This window comes from Vigna radiata, chromosome 5 (genome assembly GCF_000741045.1).
Source record: "Vigna radiata var. radiata cultivar VC1973A chromosome 5, Vradiata_ver6, whole genome shotgun sequence".
Lineage (NCBI taxonomy): Eukaryota > Viridiplantae > Streptophyta > Magnoliopsida > Fabales > Fabaceae > Vigna > Vigna radiata.
The window spans coordinates 14,805,266-14,827,113 of record NC_028355.1 but is presented as its reverse complement, the minus strand read 5'-3'; the positions used below and the strand labels follow the sequence as shown (position 1 = coordinate 14,827,113).

Here is a 21,848-nt window from a genome sequence, read left to right as displayed (position 1 = left end):
TGTCCCCAGTTTGGTTGAAGTATGTCAAATTCGTCTCTCTTTTAGAAAAATGTCAATTTTGTCCCCATATAGAAAAAAAATTGTGTCAATCAAGTCATCTCCGTTAAATACAAACTAATGGTGTTAAAAACTTAAAGTGAGTTTTGAATAATAACCACTTCATGGGTCCGATCCCTGATATTGCAGTGGATAAAGTGAGTTTTGAAAGCAATGATTTTTAACGGAGATGACTTGATTTACACAAATTTTTTCTATATGGGGACGAAATTGACATTTTTCTAAAAAGGGAACGAATTTGACACACTCCAACTAAACTGGGGATAAAAGAAGCAATTAAACCTATCATCTACTTGTCATAAATTTTATCTATAACAAATATTTTTGTCATTCCTATTCATAAATATTTTTTATTTTCATATTAAATTCAAGTTGATACGGATAATATATCTACAATTTCGTTTATAAACTAGTATTAAAATATCATTTGCTTGTTGCTAACGAATAATAAATACTCTCAAATACTAATTATTCATTATAAATTTTATCTACACCTGCAAACACAGATATTTTTATCCTTCCTACTCATAAACATTTTTTATTTTCATGTTAAATTTGTTGGTATAGTATTTGTGTTTTTATTTTTAGATTCAAGTATGAGTATAGACATTACTAATGCTATACAACATTAACAAACAATATTTTTGGTATTGAACTATTTATGTTTGTTTGTGAAAATAACTTTAATATTATTTTCACTAGTTAATGATATTAACATAATTTGGAAATGATTATTTACCAACAAATGGGCTAGTTATAAATGAGGATTCGTAATTCATACTCTACATCCATGAAATATATGACAATTTAATTAATACAACAAGATACAGTGGGAATATGAAACACGTTGGTTGGATATTATATATAACACTTTTGAATAATTTCACTACTACATAAAAAATGCATTCACAACGTTAATGAAAAAGCATTAGAACAAGGATTAAGTCCATATGTATAATTCAGTGTTATTGACTCTTGTATATCAATAATAGTTAACTTAACTATACTATTATATTGTGTTAAATTTTATTAAAATTAATATAAAATTTTAGTTCACACAAAAGAGTCTTTAACAGATTTTAAATAACGAATAATTGGTATGTTTAGTTTATTTAAAAATAATTTTGAATCTCACAATGACTTTTGAGAAAAAAAAATGTTTGAATTGGAAGCTGTCAAATTAATATTTATTTCTTTATTACCCATTTATATGGGAAAAAACATTAAAAAATATCTTAAGAAAATTATTGTAATAATTTACTACCGTATTCTTGTTAAAAAGAAAAATAAAAAACGGGGTTTTAATCAAGGAATTTTTTTTTAACAACTATTTTTTAATAATTTTTTGATAAATAATTTGTATTTATTCGATTTCAGATATTTTTTCAAATATAACTTCAAAAATATCAATAAAATAATAAAATAATGACACGTGTAAATTCAACTTTTTGAGGTGTAAATTTTGTTTGGTTGTAGAATAATGAAAAGAACGAGAGAACCTTTTTTCGCGTTTGATTTCTCCCAGTGACGAAGTAAAGGTGTATGGAAAATCTTTGCAACGAAGAACAAAATCCTCTAATAAAGTCAACATCGCAAAACGGATCCAACACTCACATTCACTCTCTCCTCTACCGATCATGTTCCGAATCCAGCAAACTATGGAAAATCGCCGCCCCTTCAATCTTCACCCGCCTAGCCATGTTCTCCATCACCGTCGTCACCCAGTCCTTCGCCGGCCACCTTGCCGACCTCGATCTCGCCGCCATTTCCATCGCCTGCACCGTCCTCATCTCCGTCACCTTCGGCTTCATGGTACCAGCCACTCGCTTATCATGTTTTTTATCACTATTTTCCACTCTTATCTACCAACATTGTCTTCGTTCTGCTATTCCTTTCCTAGTTGGGTATGGCCAGTGCGCTTGAGACGCTATGCGGCCAGGCCTACGGCGCCGGACAGCATCGCATGTTGGGTGTTTATCTGCAACGCTCGTGGGTTGTTCTGTCCCTTGCCTCGATTCTGATGCTGCCGGTGTTCGTGTTCGCGACGCCGCTGTTGAAGTTGGTGGGGCAGCCCGTCGCGGTTGCGGAGCAGGCGGGGCTGGTGGCTGTCTGGTTGATCCCGTTTCATCTCTGTTTCCCGTTTCAGTTCACATTGCAGCGGTTCCTGCAGTGCCAGTTAAAGACCGGTATCGTTGCTTGGGTTTCAGGGGCGGCTCTTGCGATTCATGTTTTAGTGAGTTGGGTTTTTGTTTATCGGATGAGAATTGGGATCGTTGGGGCTGCACTTTCCATTGGTTTCTCGTGGTGGCTCTCGGTTTTGGGAATGCTCGGGTATACACTCTATGGTGGATGCCCGTGTTCGTGGACTGGTTTTTCTGCTGAAGCTTTTGTCGGTCTCTGGGAATTCTTTAAACTCTCTTTGGCTTCTGGGATCATGCTTGCGTTAGTGTTTCTTAACTTTTTTCTGTCTTCCAATTTAGGTATTGTTTGGATAAACGCGTCTGCTAAAAGTATATAAGAAATTGTAGCTTCTGGTCTTGTTGTGCATAGAGACGATCCTACTATAGCTTCAGGCTCCTCGCGTACCTGGCTTGAGCGTGGAGTTGTGTACCTTCCAGCCTTGTTGGGCTCGGATAGAATCCGGCGAAGAAAAATAAAGATTGAATTTAAGGTTGAGCTAGTGTGTGTCTGAGGTGAGTCCACCCAGATAGTAAGATCTGATTATCTGATTCTTGGGACGGCAATGAGGCGATCTCTGGTGTCCGCTTGTTGGATTATTATCCACTTCAGTATCCGTGAACTTGATATTTAAAGATGTACAGATGATAATTGACCATGAAATATATGTAAAAGGATCTTGTTTCCACGACGCTATCTTGAAATTTCACTCTGATAAGTTGTGTAATAAATGTTTGGATTAAAGAATTATGATTGTTAACTTTGATGTCGATGTGCTTATTAGTGTTGTTAATGTGAGTTTTCAGGTTAGAGAATTTCTATTACAGACTGTTGCTTATAGTCTCTGGATATATGCACAACACTGAGATTGCAATTGATGCTCTTTCTGTTTGGTAATTTGTGCTTTCTTAGTTTTTTCTTTCTAGTTTAGCCATATATTGATTTATTGGAATATTTGCTGAATTAAAGTCAAACCTGGCATGGCAGTGTGACGATATATGGCTGGGAATCCATGATACCACTTGCATTTTTGGGTGCAACCGGGTAAGTCACTGGTTGTAAGTCCCCCTTTCTTACTCTCCCCGAAATGAGGTACATTATTGATTTTCAGTAAGGAGAAATGTTTAACTATATTGAAAATTTAGTTAGCTCAGGGGTGGGGTGGGGTGAGGTTGAGTATTCCGTGATGTATACTCCAATGTAATTAATGTCCAGAAGCAGAACCCTGCAAATCCATACAAAGGATCCTGGTGTGTTTTGTTGATTGATTCTGACGAGACTGTCGACTGAAAATTTTGAACTTTGATTTGTTTTGAGAGTGTTACCCCCTCGCTTTAGTGAAAATGTATAAGCGGGAACAAGGAGTAAGTTTTGTGATAGAATAATTCAAAAGGGTTTATACTTTGCCTTGTGCTGCCGTTGTTCTCTACATTGTTGCATGTTTCTGTCAAAAGATGGAGACTTGTCAAAAATTAATGTGGTGATTCATGAGATCTTGATTTATCATTTAATTTCGGTGAGTTTTCGAGAGTAGCATTGTTTTCTTTTCCTTCAATTTTATTAAGTCCTACCATATTCTGATATTAATTCTGCCTTCTGTAAACGTGTTATTAAGTCTCCAAATTGTTATAATCTCCCCAAAAATTCAGTCAGTTTATCAACTCAGTATGTAATTTGCTGTAGTCTTGCAACAACAATTGCATTAGTTGAACTCCAGGAAATTATCGTCGTATGAACATACACGTTTTTGTTGAAAAACTAAAGCATTTATAGGTTTGAGATGTTACATAGGTCCATTGCTTTATCCTCTAGAAAAATGAGGAACCTCATACTAAAGGACAAGAATGACAGATTGACATTCCTGCCTCTAGTTTTGTAATATTAGCATTAAAAATATTTTACAAGTATCCGAGGAATTTAAAAGCTTCCAAAAGCTTACAACATTCTTCTTATCTTCTATAAACAGTCCACGAGTATCTTTGGAAGTTGTCAAGATTTCCAATGTTTTAATCTGAAATCTACCCACTCTCCGTTAGTTTACGTGGAACGCCTTAAAAAATCTTCTGGTTTTATTGGAGACATTGGTCAAGTTCAAGGGAAACTGTAGAAGTATATATTTTATTCAGTATATTGAAACATCAGCTTGTCTCGGTCGTCTTGGTAGAGGTTGTATCCAGTGTCTGTAAGTCGGGTAATAATCTCAAATATGATTTCCTCAACACTATGTCGAGGCAAATAAATAACCATACAAGACAAAAGTTCTTCTATTTATGTGAAAAAAGAACTCCCCCTCGATACAAAATCAACTAAATTTTCAATCCTCTAATCATGTAACATTCTTCAACTCAGGGTTCGAGTAGCAAACGAGCTTGGCGCAGGCAATGCGGAAGGTGCAAAATTTGCAACTTTGGTTTCTGTGGTAAATACTGTACTGGTGGGATTTATATTTTGGTTGGTAATTGTGTTCTTCAACAAGAATCTGGCCTTGATCTTTACATCGAGCTCGTCAGTTATCCAAATAGTCAATGATCTGGCAATGTTGTTAGCTTTTACTGTTCTTCTTAATTGCATTCAACCAGTTCTTTCAGGTGAGAGTATATAACATACGTTATAGTATAAGCACTCAACTCAAATTTCAATTTGACCTCGTCGCTTTTTGCTGGTATCTGTTGGTCTTCAGGGGTGGCAGTAGGATCTGGTCGTCAAGCAGTGGTGGCATATATAAACATTGGCAGTTACTACTTGGTCGGAATACCTCTGGGGGTTCTCCTAGGCTGGTTTCTTCCTTCGAGTATTGTTGTAAGTCTACAATATCCTACTCTGCTGCTGACATGACTTAAATGTCCAATCCACTCTTAAATTAAAATAAAGGTCCTAATGAACTTTTTACACAACGATAAACAAAATAGAATGACAATACGATTTGAGTAGTTTTTCATAAACTAAAATCAATTTATACAATTTAGGTTTTGATAAAGTCAAATGAAGATATTGCTGTAATCATCAATTTGATTTGGATTTATGTAACAAGTTTGGTTCTACTCAAGAGTCTAAGTTATATTATTTAATATTACTTATTTCTCAGGTTCTGTCCTCAGTATTGGTTCGTAATTTGGTTTTTTCCGTCTCGTGTCTATAATTAGCTTCTTCTTTAATGTTGTAATAAGTATATTCATCTATCCGTGAATTTGTTTATGAATAAAAGGGGTGCCAAAGATGTTATACCTCGCGCGGTGGACTAACAAAAGTTTAAGACAGTCTTAAACTAGAGCATTAAGTATTCATCCTTTGTAACCATGGTAACAATATTTATTCTTGGTGTAGGGAATGTGGAGTGGAATGATGAGTGGAACAGTGGTTCAAACATTGATCTTGGCTACTATTACGATGAGATATGATTGGGAGAAAGAGGTATGCTTTACAACGTTTGGACATGGTTTTGTTTCACTTTCTTTGGTTTCATTTTCATCCAACAAAATTAAACTACATAATGCACTCCGTCTACTTAAAAAACTGAGACTGTAATATGTCCAGTAAATAGCAACTTTGAAGCTAATATACACTGTTTTGGTTTCTTTGGTGAACGATTACAGAAACTTGTTAACAGTTATGTGGTTACTTTTGGTTTGTAGGTTCAGAAGGCTCAAATTCTTATCAAAGAGGAAGCAACATCCAACCAATAACAGGTGAAATTCGTATTTAATGACCGTGAAAATTATGACTTTCTTATTCTTTGCCTCATAAAAGCATATGTTAAACCCAAGAAAATTTTAAGTCTACTCTACTGGTGTTTCAGGATGGATTTGAAAGGAGAAATTACAGACAAGGTGGAGAAAGGTACAATTCTTAAGTATGTAAAATTAGATCCGTTATAACGGCAAAATTCGTGGATAATCTTGTTATCAACTAATGTTCACGGTTACATTAGACAGATTCATTTACAATTTTCAATTTACAATAAAAGATAATAACATTTAATGAAGTATCCGCTGATAATTGATTAAGACTTATGTTTAGAAATAATAATTCCTCAAAAGGATTTCAGCTCATATATTCAACAATGTTCAATACTAGTCCGCAGTTGCATTGGGACAATATCAGAGCAGAAATTCTTAGATTTGAGTTTAATGTTTGCCCGATATATATATATATATATATATATATATATATATATATATATATATATATATAGAGAGAGAGAGAGAGAGAGAGAGAGAGAGAGAGAGAGAGAGAGNGNGNGNGNGNGNGNGGGGGNGAGAGAGAGAGAGAGAGTTTATATTAATTTTGGAAATGATATTTTAATACCAATTTTTGACATCATTTTGGCACTGCACACGTGTCAAAATGTGGTTGGACGATTTCAAATTAAAAAAACTGAGATAAGAACATATTTGGAAGAGAAAAATCAAAGTTTCTTTTTTAATTTAAAATTGTTCAATCACATTTTGACACAGTGTCAAAATGATGTGAAAAAAATTAGTGTTAAAATATCATTTTCCTATTAATAAAATCTTATTTATAAATAATTAACATTATTTATAAAAAATAGTGCGATGTAATTATTATTGAGGTTAAAAAATTTATTTTCATACGACCAAGTTTTCACTATTATGAAAATTAATTTTAAATTTTAGAGAAGTTTGTCTTAATGCTTTTCTTTTTTAATTAATTTTCTATTAAGAAAATAGTTTATTATATAAAAAAAAAATTGGTTATATCAGTGGACAAAATATGTTGTAAACACAAAAAATTCTTTAGTAGAGTAAAATGCTTGTTTATTAATTTTACTGATAAATTAGAAAATCTGTTCGTAATTATTGATAAACAAAATTTTGTCGGTCTAAAATTTTTAGTAAATATCTGTGTAATTATTAACAAAATGTTCTTCTTTTGACAATATTTGTCCGTATAAATCATGATTTGTTTTTTCTTTTTCTCTTCTTGTCTTCTTTTTTTTTATTCTGTCTTTTTCCACTTTTTTTTTATTCTTCTCATCTTTAATTGTTGTTGTCATCCTCTTCCTTCATTGCTATTAGATGTCATCACTGTCACCATTGTTGTGTTAATCACCTTTCACTTTTCTTTTTCCTTTTCCTCCTCTTTTATGGTTGTTGTCTCCAATATCATTGTTTTACAATTTCTTTCCTTCTCATCTATCGCCATATAAATGATAACACAGACTTTGTTAGATTTGGTGAAAAATTTGACTTTTATTATTTATAGATTTTAAAAGAATATATAATTATCAACGAAAATAATTATGATTTTCAAAAATTCTATTGCTTATAGATTTACTAGTGGATTTAAAAAAAAAAATTATTAAAGACGAATTTTATCATCACATGATTAAAACTAAAGCAAGAACTCTGACGTTATTATTGATAAAAATATATATTAGTAATAAAAATTATGCATTACTAATGCATTTTATTAACAGAATAATTACCAGTAAAAATATTTATAAATAATTAAAATTCTAAAATTCATCGATAAAATTAGTTGGTAAATTCTAATTGTATTTTTTGTTGGTAAAATTTGTAAATAAATTCTATTTTTTCTATATATTTTTTTAGTTAGTAAAATTTTGTTAGTCATATAGTATTTTTTCTTGTAGTGATTCAAAGTTTAGAAATGACTTCCAAGTGTATTTAGCTATAAAATTTTGGATAAAGTTGATAATTTTTGTTTTCATATTTTTTTTTATTGAAAATGGAGAATTGTCTTTCTAATGTAAAATAAGATTTTAACGTCTCACGTTCAGAATATGAAAAAACTAACATTAAAAATATTTTTGTATACAGATGTTCAACTTAGGTGTTAGAATTTATACTTTTCCAAAACCATATACTCATTAGACGTCGAAATTCTCAACTTTCAACGTCATAATTGAGTAAATTTCGTGAAAATGTTTGGCGTGAAGGTGAAAATGTATCCACCTATGATATCGAATGCCTTAGTTTTAAACGTCAAAGAGCTATAAGACATTGGAATATCAATTTTCAGACATTATATGTTAGTGAATTCTTTAAGAATTTAGGTGAGATGGTGAAAATTTATTCACTTTATCTTTGCATGAAACTTTCTTCTTTGCTCAAACCTTTCTTAGATGAAGCTTTCAGCGAGAATTACATGTAATTTTTCTTTCATTTTACGAAACGCACATTGATTAACTACTTTAGGTATGATTTTCTTTTGTTTTGATCGATTAGTTTCGTGCACATGTACTCTTTGGAGCATACATGCATTTTCCTTTCTCCCTCACTGGCGATAACATTTACTCCAGCGATGAACCCACCTTCAAGAATGTTAGTTTCGTTTTCGTTTCCATTTTTTATCGAGTACGAATTGGTTGAACTTTATGGTATTGTTGATGTTTGTATTATTGAACTTGTTTGTTGTTCATACACCATATACATCCAAACTTAGGGTAAAAGTGTGAGTATATTAAAAAAACTCCAAATGACCTGATTTTTTTTTTCAAAGCACCAAAAAGTCATGAGAAGCCCCCATAAAAAATTTTAGATCAAAATTTAAAGTTTTAGTATGTGAAATATTTTTTGCAATGTTTGAAAAAAGAAGGAAAAAAATAAATTGATGAAAAATACAAAATGACCTTTAAAAAAAAAATAGTCTAGAAGGAACAATCGGCTGCCATGACCTTGTAAATTTTTTACTACAAATCGATATATAATAATGTCAAATCTGTCAACTGGAGCAAATGTTATGACCATTTAAACATATGCAACAAATAACTTTCCAAATAATTTTTAAACTTCAAACTAACCAAAATAAGGGCTCTTGATATTTTTTTTCCTGAAATAGGGTTCCTAGGAGTGCTAAAAAAATTCAACCAAAGTAATAATTATAGTTATCAAAACTAAAAGTCAAAAGTAAAAAGTCACTGTACACTACTCACTATAACACCATTTACTACTACTATTACTCTAACACAACTACTAACATACAAAGTAAGGATTACCAGAATGACAACTCTTTCTTCATTTTATAGGTGATGATGCATACAATTCTGTGTTAACCACATTACCATGATTTTTTAGGTTTTTACTTGTGATTACTTTAGTTTATATTTTGATTAGTTCATACAAATTTAAAAATGAGTTTTGGATATATGAAATGCCAAAACTAGGCTATATTTGTTGGTTTTCTGCTTTTTCGGTTTGATAAAACTGTAAAAACAAAACAAAGAAAGGACGTTTAGAAGTGTATGTTTGGACGTCATTTGATTTATTTGAGGTTGAAATTTATCGTTTTTCGAAGTCAATTAATGTCTGCTTCGAATGTTAATCGACGCTCTTTTTTTCTTCTAACGTTAATTAACGTCTTCCACTATGACATCAATATTTGACAAACGTTAAGATAAAAAATAACACTTTCAACCACACACGAACACTATTTAACTTGTGAAATTAAATAAGATAAAAGTAGGCTAAAAAAATAAGTTTATGTTATTCTTTCTTTGTTAATATATGACTAAAGAACAATTAAGGATAAGATAACAATAACAAATTTATGTAAAAAAATTATAATGATTTAATAAGTATACATGCAAAGTGATATTATATTCAAATCATAACCAATTTTTCATATTCAATTATAGTGTTGTGTAATTAATTTTGAGTTAAAAAGGGGTTATATAAATGAATTCTTATTGTACTATCCTATAGAAGATTTTGGTTTGATATTTTTGAATGCATTCTTTGTAAATAGGACTAAGAAACACCTGTTTTTCTATATAAAGTAGGGTGTTTTAAAGTTCTTCAATTTAGGATTCTACAAGTAACAAAAAGTTGATGTGCAATCCGTTTATATTGTGGATCAATTTCATAAATATGTTTAATTCACTTAACTATGTTTTTTGTTTGAATGTCAATTAAAAGTGCATGCACGTCCTTCCAATAAGTATTTTTGTATTTTTAGATGGAGATGGAATGAAGTGAATGGAAATGTGATGTAATGACTAGTGATGGTGAGGAAGAACATGAGTGGTGAAGATGGAGATTTGAGTAATTGAAAATTTAAATTGCAAAAAATATAAATGTTAGGAAAATAAATTATACTAAGGGTGAAACATGAACTTGTAGAAGCAATGATCCAATTTGTAGCAAACGTCATAATTGGATTAGTCGTTATGTAATTATCATTACTATTGTAAAATCTGTAATAACCAAATTAAAAATAAAAATCACAGAAAAAAAACTATGTAATTAAGTTTATAATATATTTATATATAAGCACGTAATTAGATCTAATGAATAGCTACAAATTATAATTAATTTTTGTAAAAAGGAATTGGGCTAGAGTTCTGGAATTACTATAATTCAATTATTATTTTTCAATCATGGTCTTAATGTCCTGTTTTAATACATATCTTATGAAACTAAAAGAACAATATCTTGCTCTCCAGTCCAATAATTTAATAAATCAATTACTGAAAAGGTTAAATTTAAAATTGATTAATGTAAGCACAGAAACCCTCCCATTTTAGATGCAATATTCCTTTGTTATTTGAATCCCAAAGAATCATTAACTCAAAGGAAAAAGGTTTTTAACAACTCTGTCAGTACATTTGAAATATTTTTCTAAAAAATATTTAAAATAGGTCAATAAGCTTTTAACATATAATTTTATTAAAAAATTATTTAATTTTTAGTTGTTAACGTATTATAATCTTAACTCAAAATAAGAAAATGATAGTTGTTGGAAGGATTAACCTGTTACTCTTGACTGGGCAAAATTGTTCACCACCATACTTCTTTTATTGGATAATGATATTTAGAGAATATTTTTTTTATAATATTTGAATATCATTTACATATTCTATAATTAGTTTACGTGATATTTATAATTATTATTATTATTAATTGTAAAATGATTTTGTATCAATTACAGATTTACACGTAGATAATATTCAAATGTTATTTAAGTATCCTTATTTTTTTATTCTGACATAACATCTTAGTTCAAAAATGTGATAAGAAAAAATATTTCTTAAGACATATAATTTCTTATATTTTCAAAAATATAATTGTTTTTAACTCTTTTATAATGTATATTAAATGATGTAAATATGTGTTACGTTATTATTATTTATTATTAATGTGGAAGGTCCATGAGAGAGAACTCTGACAGAATCTGTGTCCATGACACTTCCAAAAAGAAAGGATGTGGTAAGCAAGTTTTGCATATAATTAACTTTATAAATAAGACTTTATTCTTTTACTTTTTTACTTTTTTCTTTTAAAAAAATACTTTTTTTTTAAATTTATTTTGGTAAAATCTATCTTTTATATTAGTAGTGGTGCTTATTCCATAGCACAACCAGCCTTCTACCTACCAAAAGTTTGAAAACTAAGTACGGTCTTATATGGCTCCTCCACTATTGAAATTTTAAACAACATGAATCCTATTTTTATTGATTTCGATAAATTTTAAGGAAGGTTAATTTCTATTTACTTTAAATTTAAATGAATAATATCATAAAAGTAATATAAAAATTAGATATAATAGAAAATTTGACTAATGAAAATATTTTTATATAAAATATGGAATTTATATAAAATATTAGTGGTCTTATATAAAATATTGAATGGAGGTTTACAATTTTTCGATTTTCATGGTATATGAATTAAATATATGAATTATATTATCATGTTAAGGAGAGATTTATTCAATAATAATTATAACTAATATCAAGGGTATAGTTATAATTGTTGAACTCTCATCAGGATTTTATTCTCAAAGAACTAGTAAAAAATTAGAGAAAAAAAATTAAATTGTTATTGATTTCAACTCTTAAATATAACTATATAATAATTGGTGGTCATGAAAATTTAATTACTCACTCACCGATATATAATTATTTAAAGAAATAACTTTATGTATGGATGAGATCAATCAAATTCAAAAATCAATTGCACATCAATCCAATTCAAATATCAATTATTGCACCAGGTATTGTCATCTGATCCATTTCTCATAAAAGTATAAAGTCAAATTCCGTTTCCACACATTTTATATTACCTTTTAAACTTTTAAAAAAAAATAATGGTAGATACACCTAAATTTTTTATATTTATTTAATAGTATTTTATTTTTAATTTTTTTATTTTTAAAAAAATATAAAATTTTACATTTTTATAATCATTCTATTTTTATATTTTTTTATATTTTAAGTCAAATAATCGCAAAAATTTATCATAATATTTTAATGTAATTTCTGTCATCAGATATCGTGTCACATTTCTATTTCTCTTCTAGTGTTTGTCTTTTGTTTTGCCTTTTTATAGTTAAAAATCAACCCCACTTTTAATATTTTCGTCTTCTTGCTATGGATGGTATAAGAGAAAGTGATCTAGGAAACTGCAGGCAGAACCAGGAATATAATATAAGTAAGCATATATTCATTTATATTTATTTAACAGTTAGGTAGTTACAAAAAATATATATATTTAAAAGAAAGAAAAAACGAATAAAAATAAGAAAAAATAATATCAAATTACTATAAGATTATAAAATTATGTGTACGAATGTATTATTCTCACCATCTCAAATATAATTTATTTTTTCTGAAATAAACATACCTAAAAAAATAAATAAAGTTAGATAACCTAATAAATAAAAACGAACAACTTCATTATTATTATATGGAGAATTTTTCAATCAGTGAATTGTATGAAACACTTTCATGTTATGTGTCACGCCCATTAATTGTCACTCATTTATTGTGGGAGACAGAAGGTTTCGTCCCTTTAATTTCCTTAGCTAATGGGGAGTAATCATTCAACAATTACTCGTTCATCGTGATCCGTGTGACAACAGAGAAAATATGAATTTCTAAAAAGTGGAAGACAGATGGTAGACAGAAAGTGGACCGATCGTTTTAGTGGAGATGGTATTTAAAGTTGAACTTTGAAAATTGGTGCTAATTTCTGTATACAACCCTTCTTCTTCCTCAGTTCAGTTTCCAGAAACATCATTTTCTCCTCCTTCTCTCTAAAATTCTTAAACTTCTCTCTAAGCTTTTTCACCCTTTCTCTTCTCCGATCATCAAACCACTTTCAGATTAAGTCTTTCCGGTGACAAAAGCTTTCATTTGCACCGATCAGATTTCCATTTGAACCGGTAAGTAATTCTGTCTTTTGAAGTTCTTTGCCTTACTTGCATGCAAGAATCGTTTCATACTTGCATGTGTTTGTTAATTCATTCTCTGAATCCATTTTATGTATTTGATGCAATGGTGGATGCCTTTCACCGATCAGACTTTGGGTTTTGAAAGCCATAGAAGTAGTTGTTGTCATAGACTTAGAAGTCTAGCTAAAATTAGAGGTAAGGGAAGCTTATAAGATTTAATTATGATTGTTTCATATGAGTTGATGCATGATTTAATGAGTATATGATTAATGAATTTTGAAGTATGGTATGTTGTTTGTGTGTATAGTACGTTGATATCTGGTATGAAATTTAGTTATAAATCTGCTGAACTAAATAAAATTCTGTAACTATAACCGATGGTCATTAGGACCGTTCGGTTTTTCCCAGTATGTTCAGTCTTGACTGAATCCTCTTCTGGAAGGAATCAGTTGATGAACAATCGGTCTTATAAAAATTTATATTGATCCTCTTACTACTTTGCTTAGTCTAGTCTTTCCAAAATAAGTTAAGAAAGTCTCCTCTCTCGGTTTTAGTATATATATCTATAATCATCTATTTTAAACGTTCGGTCTTACATTGGGCGTTCGGTTACTTAAAGTACTCGGTCTTATATTAATAAAATTTATTGTTGAGTGGTCGGTTTTAGAAGTGTTCGGTCATAGACTAGCATTTCGTATAACTAAGTGTTCGGTCTTATACTAATACTTAGTCTTTGAAGTACTCAGTTTTATATTAATACTATTTTTCTGAAAAAGTGCTCGATCTTACACTAACACTTGATTTTCCCAAAGAGTGCTCGGTCTTGTACTGACACTCGTCTATTGAAGAGAACTCTTATTTTAAAATCATTTATATATAGTATTTGGTTCCCTTTAGTGTTTAATTGTTCGGTCACTTCCTAAAGTACCTTTTTATATTCAGTTTTCTACTCAGTATTTGACCGTTCGATCATTTCCTTAAAGTACGTTTTATATATATATATATATATATATTAAAGAATTGTTCTGAAGGCGATGGGTGTGTTATTCGGTTGGATTTGGTCTTAAGGTTATGTAAGAGAATTCCAAGGAGGAATGTCTCATGATTGGTAAAGTATGGACACGGTCTGTCTCTGCTGTCGTTTTGTTCCTGATATTCCGTGATGACGCCTTCTCATGTAGAGAAGGGTAATTCATGTGTGGGAATGACAAGAGGTCTGCGATCATAAGACCAGATGGTCGTTTTAAGACTAACCTCAGGTGACAACTGTTGTATGAATGTTAGTTACTACACCACTCTGGGTGTTATAAACGTCGAGCTACATTGTTCATACAATCCGGACAGAGTCTAAAGTGGTCGGTCATCATAGTTTAAGCGTTCGGTTTTTACTTTCTATACTTGTATGATGATTGTATGATTGAAATGTTGTTTTGATCATACTACTGTGATGTTTAAATGTATGTGATTTTGGATTAATTAAATTACATAAGTTTACCCTTATTCTTCTGTCATGTCTGTGTTGTCGTTTGGTATTTTGCCGTTTGGTCATTCTCTTCATTGCAATGATCATCTAATGGATGTGAGCAGAAGGTGTTATTGAAGACTCATTGGAGGAAGTCCTCCAGATTGAGTAACTTGAGGATAGTGTAGGACCGTCCGGTCCTTAGTTTAGGTTTTTAATTACTATTATGTGTAGATAACCGTTCGATTGTTTAATATTTTTATAAAACCGTTCGGTATAGCTCTTGTATCAGACCGCTCGGTGTTATGTGAACCTTTGATCGTCGGTGTTTATTTGTACATCTTGTTCATGTCCAGCTTCAAATCATATGTGATATTTTATATTTCTTTTTTCTTACTTTCTTATTTTTCACTGTTGTTTATTATTGTTTTTTTTTAACTCTTTAAAATAAATTATAATTTTTTAACCAATATTTATTGGGATATTACGTTATAAATATAAATACTTAGGGATTAAGATGTAGATATTAAGAAAATTGAGGTGGTATATATATAGATAAGAGTGAAGATATTTAGATTCTGCTTCGTTCCTCCGTAGGGTCATGGAGAGCTTCAAGGGAGACGACGAAACAGAGAAAAATCTTGCAGAAGCTCTCCTTCAACCGGAAGAGGCAGCTATTCATGCAGAACAACGACAGGACCAACCGTACGAGGAACAAAGTTTCGGTAACAAACTCTGGGTCGAAACGAAGAAGCTATGGGTAATTGTGGGGCCCTCCATCTTCAGCCGCCTGGCCTCGTACAACATGAACGTTATCACCCAAGCCTTCGCCGGTCACTTGGGTGAGGTGGAACTCGCCGCCATTTCTATAGCGAACACCGTCATCGTCGGCTTCAATTTCGGCCTCCTGGTAAGCTCTCCCTGACCAAATCCCTTTTTCTGGTAAAATCACATTCCTTTGATATCATCGATATTTATATGATTTGGTAATTACACAGCTGGGGATGGCGAGTGCGTTGGAGACACTGTGCGGGCAAGCGTATGGCGCGAAGAGATACCACATGTTGGGAATATACATGCAGAGGTCATGGATTGTTCTCTTCCTGTGCTGTTTCGTGCTGTTGCCGTTTTACATATTCGCGACGCCGCTTCTGAAGTTTCTGGGGCAACCGGATGAGGTGGCGGAGTGGAGCGGCGTGGTGGCGGTGTGGCTGATTCCTCTTCACTTCAGTTTTGCGTTTCAGTTTCCTCTGCAGAGGTTCCTCCAGTGCCAGCTGAAGACGGCGGTTATTGCGTGGGTATCCCTGGCGGGTTTGGTGGTTAATGCGGTAACTAGTTGGCTCTTGGTTTATGTGTGGGATTTTGGACTTTATGGTGCAGCTATTTCCTTGGACATATCATGGTGGGTTTTGGTTTTTGGCATGTATGCTTACACTGCCTATGGTGGATGCCCTTTAACTTGGAAAGGTTTCTCAGTTGAAGCCTTTTCTGGACTCTGGGAATTCCTCAAACTCTCTTCTGCTTCTGGGGTCATGTTATGGTATTAATTCCATTATCATCTTCTTCATTACTTTCTTTCTTCTATTCATAATAAACACTAATAATTCATATAATCATCCAGCTTGGAGAATTGGTACTACAGAATACTCGTTCTTATGACTGGTCAGTTGGAGAATGCCACCATAGCCGTTGATGCCTTGTCTATATGGTAACTTCTTTTACTCACATTTCATCTATTTATAACTGTAACAAAGCATGGAACTGTTGTGATTTCTGTATTTTCACTATAACATATTCAATTTTGTGTTTTGCTTTGCAGTATGACCATTAATGGGTGGGAGATGATGATTCCCCTGGCTTTTTTCGCCGGTACAGGGTACTTTTCATTTAAATTTATAGCATTCAAAAAGTTATTATTTTTACAACCGTTTTTCCTTGATTGAATATCATAATCATATTATCTTCACCCTGTAACCTAAAAACACCATCATTACCATCACTGCACCAAAGTCATCTTCATTTTCCTCTTTCTGGGAAAAAGGTTTGAATTACATTGCTTGGGTAAATATATATTGCTGAAAGTTTCTCACTACATGTTATAATTTTCATTGAAAATATCATTAGATTCTACGTGACTTAAAGGAAACAAAGTAAAACGACAGTAATTTGTCTTGTCCGATCAGTCATAGGATTGGAACTCAGCCCACAAAAGAACAAGAAAAAAATTTGTTTTGTGTTATTGATTTTTTATTCAGTTATCTACAAGAAAACAAAATAACAATTCTTCAAACTGTACCTTGCATCTTCGATAAAAGTATGGTTTAGAATCCATCATATTGTGGGATATTATATTATATTTAAATAATATTATAAATTATTTGATCATATTAGTATTTTATTTCTTAATGGTAAAAAATTGCAGAGTAAGGGTGGCAAACGAGCTAGGTGCAGGGAATGGAAAAGGAGCAAAATTTGCAACGCAAGTGTCAGTGACAGAATCAATAGTGATTGGGGTTGTGTTCTGCGTTCTGATAATGATGTTTCATGACTATTTGGCTTACATATTCACTACCAGCTCTTCGGTACTACAAGCAGTTGACCACATGTCATTCCTCTTAGCCATAACAATTCTTCTCAACAGCGTTCAGCCAGTTTTATCAGGTATGCTTTCTTAATACAAAAATTATCTTTAACAATTTTTTAAACAACTTTTTATAATAACGTGACAGTTTTTTATTAATATGTTTTAAATATATAAACCAATAAAACAATGATACTATTATTAAAAAATTATTAAAAAAATTATCAAAATATCATTGTTTTTCTTAATAATATAGATTTTAATATTTTAATAATTATTTTTAACAATTTTTTTATAACAAAACGTGTATTATTATATTATTAGTCTGTTTAAATTTATACTTAAAAAAATATCTGAAACGAATTAATCATAAATTATTACGTAGTATTTAAAAAATTATAAAAAAAGTAGTTGTTATAACAACTTTTTCCTAATAATATATAAAGGAATCTTAATATCCAACGTATGTGCAGCCAGAGGCAACCTATTTTATATGTTCACGGAATTACATGGGCCTGTCATTATTTAATAAGCTATATATATATATATTGTTTCTAGTTTGATAGATACCCCTGCAAACATGGTTTTAAAAATGATTCTACTATTGATAAGGCTGCACTTGAAAAAAAAAAAATAGAATTATTGAGGTTTTTCAATCGCGGATGTCGATTTCACTCTTAGTTTACGTGCTATTCTTACTTTAGTGATTCAAATAAGTTTTTTTTTTTCTTAAATGGTGTACTCTTAAAATAGTTTTCTATTATTAGTTTATTAAATATATAGGATGAAAAAGTCTTGATTTCAAAGTCTTATCATATTGTTGGTTAAGATGTGTGTGTCAATGTGGATTTGCTTCATAATCAAATTTCAAGTGTTTAAATATCTTTTTAGAATTGTATGACATTTTAAAATAATTATAGATTAATTTTTAATTACTTTACGTCCATTATAAATTAATTTTTACTATTTATATTTCAATTGAAAACTTAGATCCAACGAAATATTTATCCAAACTTAAATTAACAACTTGACTTTGTTTAAAGTTGTTTAACTTGACTTAATCTAATGTGATCCAACTTAATTAGGTTTGATGTGAAATCGATTATATTTAACTTGATTCGGATTCAATTAGACTTGGTTCAAAGTAGTTATGACACGATTTAATTTGAAATGAATTTAACTCGTCTTAGTCCAATTTGAAACTGACACAACTTCTCCTAAATTGTGCTTGACTTAATTTGGTTTAGATTGAATCCAGATGAGCCCAATTCAATTAGGCTTCTTAACTAGACTTAGCTCAAGCTTGATTCAACTCAATCTCATGTAGGTTAAACTGAACTCAACATAAGGTGGGTCCGATGTAACTCGACCTAATGTGGGTCAAATCTATTAAGCCTAACATGTATATAACTCTACTCAATTCAATGTGGGCAAGACTCTACTTGATTCGACAACATGAGTTTGACTTGACTAAATCTAATGTGGGTTCTACTTGACTCGGTTTAATATGTGTCCGATTAGACTCGATCTAACAATTGTCAGTCACGTCTTAGCTTAACATGAAAACTTAACCCAACATAGACTTGACTCAATTCAACATTATGTAATCTTGTCAACCTTAACTTGGACCCTTTCTAGTGGGTCTAGCTCGAGGACTTGCTTGACTCGAGTCTTATTTAAACTTATGCATCTAAACTTTAAATTGCTCAAACATACTTGACCAATGTCCAATTTAATAGGTACAATTGAACTTAATCAATATGAGTCCAACTTAACTTAATCTTACGTGAAGAGAGAATGTTTGATCACAATTTCTTCATATTACATATATTACAATGCATGCAACTAAAAACAAATAAAATATTAACTACGTTTTACAATTAAACCATCTAAGATTAAGTTTTCCTTTTACACAAACATCACTCCTATACGAGTGAACTAATAAGCAATATAATAATATTCAAAAGATTGATTTTGGTTTAGTTAGACTTGAATTGGTTTCAAAGTGTTAAATCATAAACCAACTAGATTTAAGAAAAAAAAAATCCAAATCAATTAAAAATGATTTAAATTGCTTATTGATTTTTCATGTTGGTTTTACTTTATTGTTTTATTGATTCGATTATGAGCACCTCTTCTTGTTTAGAGCATGCAAACATCTTTTTATAATGCATACTCATTGAATAAATTATTTTCTTCATTTGATAATTATGATTAGTAAACGTTTTAGTCCACAATTTATTATCTTTAAATTCATTAATATTAAATCGATAAGAATCGAACTTAACCTTAACATTGATGACAATTGTGTTAACTCAGTTAAACTAATTAATATACAATAAAACCTCTAATATATCTTGAAACACATGCACTTGCACAATGATTCAAACATCTCATAGTAGCCATAAATATTTATATTGAATCTCAATAAAAAAAATTTAAGATTCATTTGATACAACATAAGACATGTTTAAAAAAAATATAACATGTCTTATATAATATTATAGGAGTGGCTGTTGGTTCGGGATGGCAAGCATATGTAGCATACATAAATATAGGAAGCTATTATCTCATCGGTCTCCCACTCGGAATTATCATGGGATGGGTATTCAAAACTGGTGTTGCTGTAAGTATAACTATTCTACTAAACTTAATTACAACATCTAAACTCTCGTTAATTAACTTGTTTGTAAGCCTTAATGTGATGTTGTTCATGGCAGGGTATATGGACTGGCATGATCTTCGGTGGCACAGCACTTCAAACATTGATACTCATCATAGTAACCCTACGATGTGATTGGGAAAAAGAGGTATATATATTTAAGGGTTAAATATGTTTTTGGTCCTTTAACTTTCACTGAAAATTGGAATTAGTCCCTTTTCAAAACTTTTAACTAATTTAGTCTCCTAACTCTAAAAATGTATGAACTTAGTCCTTTTAACCAAATTTTAATAACTTTATTTGATCTTTCAAACGTGTTTCTCAATTAATATTAAAGCAAAAATGGGTCAAACAGTGTAACAACCTAAATATTATCATGAAACGTGCTTGAAACATAAAATAAACCTAACAAAATTTAGTTAAAAGGACTAAATGCATACATTTCTAAAGTTGGGGGACTAATCTAGACCAAAGTTTTGAAGAGAGACTAATTTTAATTTTCAATGAAAGTTAAGAGACCAAAAACATATATAACCCTATATTTAATTATATTTAAACTTTAAAGGTTTCATAGTATACAGATTATTTGTATGATGTTGTAATATTTTGTTTTGATTGCGTTTTGCAGGCTGATAAAGCTCAGTTTAGTGTGAATAAGTGGTCAAGATCTAATTCCAATGGCGCACTGCAAATCCCCAATTAGCATTCCATTTTATTTAAATAAGTTGCATTCTAGGAAAAAAATTAAATATATTATCATACAATACAATACTGGTTATCATGATTTTCAATCTATATTCAAAGTTTTAATTTACTATTTTAATGAGTTTAGTTTTTTTTTTTTGTGATGATTTTGAGGCATTCAATGTTTTATATTTCAATTAATTTCTTAAGGTAGAATAAAGTTACAATGTTATATATTTAATGTGATTTTTAAGATATGACAGTTAAAAATTGTAAATAAATATGTTGTCCCACGTGTCTGACTAATTCCTCTTTCTTTCCTACGTTTTTAAGAAATCATGTCTAGACAATTTATTTATTTATTTTTTTATATAATTAATGTTCATTATTAGTTGACTATACATCTTACCAGTCTAACTATTTTTTTAGATTTTTCATCATTTTTAATGGTTTAGTTAATGAGCGCGAGCTTGAAAAATAAATAAAAAATCATATAGAACCGTTGACTTTAACATACAGTTCAAAAGATAAATCTCAAGGAAAATAATAAAAATATGTTGTATTGTTGGACAAAATTTAAATATATTATCATATATGTTATGTTGCTTTTCAATCATATATTCAAAGTTTTAATTTACTATTTTATTGAATTTAGATTTATTTATTTATTTTTGGATGATTTTGTATGATTGTTGCACATTCAACGTTTTATATTTCACGAAATTTTTTAAGATGAGATATATAGTTATAATGTTTCATGTTTGATGTGATTTCTTAATATATGAACGATCGTAATATCTTTTCCTTACCAATAAATTGGATGGTTTGGGAGATCAAAATAACCAGTAATCAATGAGAAGAGCACTAAAAACAGACAAATAAAGACAAACAGACCATAATTAAACCACTCTGCGAAGATTAAAGTAAATGACAATTAAAGGTATTGGGCTGGGATTGAGCCTTGATTAAGGTTTTGTTAATTCCAGGCCCACAACAAAAACTATAAATACATATCAAAGAGGTAAATGGTTCGCATTTATTATACATTTATTACCGATCCAAATTTACCCAAT

At 30.5% G+C, this 21,848-nt stretch overlaps 2 protein-coding genes across 2 annotated transcripts; both read left to right on the top strand.

Annotated features, from left to right (window-relative positions):
* Window positions 1–1,542: 1,542 nt before the first annotated feature.
* Window positions 1,543–6,284, top strand: LOC106759903 (protein DETOXIFICATION 27). Its single transcript, XM_014643286.2, has 9 exons — window positions 1,543–1,869; window positions 1,958–2,499; window positions 3,042–3,128; window positions 3,223–3,279; window positions 4,585–4,823; window positions 4,916–5,034; window positions 5,560–5,646; window positions 5,868–5,921; window positions 6,032–6,284. Exons 1-8 carry the CDS (start codon window positions 1,600–1,602, stop codon window positions 5,916–5,918), a joined length of 1,452 nt encoding a protein of 483 aa, XP_014498772.1. The 5' UTR covers window positions 1,543–1,599; the 3' UTR covers window positions 5,919–5,921; window positions 6,032–6,284.
* A 6,990-nt stretch (window positions 6,285–13,274) lies between these two features.
* On the top strand, window positions 13,275–20,919 carry LOC106760841 (protein DETOXIFICATION 27). Its single transcript, XM_014644272.2, has 9 exons — window positions 13,275–13,377; window positions 15,446–15,758; window positions 15,847–16,388; window positions 16,470–16,556; window positions 16,668–16,724; window positions 17,271–17,509; window positions 19,937–20,055; window positions 20,150–20,239; window positions 20,720–20,919. The coding sequence occupies exons 2-9, from the start codon at window positions 15,450–15,452 to the stop codon at window positions 20,792–20,794; spliced, it is 1,518 nt and encodes a 505-aa protein (XP_014499758.1). The 5' UTR covers window positions 13,275–13,377; window positions 15,446–15,449; the 3' UTR covers window positions 20,795–20,919.
* Window positions 20,920–21,848: the final 929 nt, after the last annotated feature.

Bases quoted from the DNA above. Each gene is read 5' to 3' on its own strand.
- LOC106760841 (XM_014644272.2), top strand. From the start codon at position 15,450: ATGGAGAGCTTCAAGGGAGACGACGAAACAGAGAAAAATCTTGCAGAA. The intron at 16,389-16,469 runs GTATTAATTCCA...ATAATCATCCAG, and splicing joins GCTTCTGGGGTCATGTTATG to CTTGGAGAATTGGTACTACA. The intron at 16,557-16,667 runs GTAACTTCTTTT...TTTGCTTTGCAG, and splicing joins GTTGATGCCTTGTCTATATG to TATGACCATTAATGGGTGGG.
- LOC106759903 (XM_014643286.2), top strand. From the start codon at position 1,600: ATGGAAAATCTTTGCAACGAAGAACAAAATCCTCTAATAAAGTCAACA. The intron at 1,870-1,957 runs GTACCAGCCACT...TTCCTTTCCTAG, and splicing joins CCGTCACCTTCGGCTTCATG to TTGGGTATGGCCAGTGCGCT. The intron at 5,647-5,867 runs GTATGCTTTACA...TTTGGTTTGTAG, and splicing joins GATATGATTGGGAGAAAGAG to GTTCAGAAGGCTCAAATTCT.